General features: G+C 38.8%; 1 protein-coding gene across 3 annotated transcripts in view; it reads left to right on the forward strand.

The window, feature by feature from the left end:
• Positions 1 to 387, forward strand: part of LOC119588745 — an 18,758-nt gene that overhangs the window by 17,606 nt on the left and 765 nt on the right. For all 3 annotated transcript variants that reach the window (XM_037937384.1, XM_037937385.1, XM_037937383.1), the window contains one exon: positions 23 to 158. In XM_037937384.1, coding sequence (XP_037793312.1) covers positions 23 to 158 — 136 coding nt within the window. The remainder of the gene's footprint in view (positions 1 to 22; positions 159 to 387) is intronic.

A 387-nucleotide genomic window follows, 5' to 3' on the forward strand; every position in this document is an offset into this window, starting at 1 on the left:
GAAATAATGTATTCCTCCTCAGTTTCGTGGGTGCTTGGCCTGCCCTTGGAACCACAGAGGCAGCTTCCAGGGGCAGAATGCCTACCGTGGCAAGACTCATTTCCAGAGGTGACTGCACTTCCCTCAGAACAGATTTCAGCTCGTATGAGATCTTCCAGGTAAGATTTATTTTATCTTTTATTGTTGTCTTGTGAATATTTCTAGGATTCAATTTTGTGGATGGTTGTCACAGTTTTCATCTATCGTTGTTCCTTCACTGGGTATTCATCTTCGTAGTTTGTTTATTGGGTCTTTAGTCTTGTAATTCATTGATTGGGTCTTTGTCTCTGTTATTATTTAATTAGGTCATTATCTTAGTTATTCATGGTTAAGTTTCCATATCTATTA

The sequence above is a fragment of the Penaeus monodon genome, chromosome 24, assembly GCF_015228065.2.
Source record: "Penaeus monodon isolate SGIC_2016 chromosome 24, NSTDA_Pmon_1, whole genome shotgun sequence".
Classification (NCBI taxonomy): domain Eukaryota; kingdom Metazoa; phylum Arthropoda; class Malacostraca; order Decapoda; family Penaeidae; genus Penaeus; species Penaeus monodon.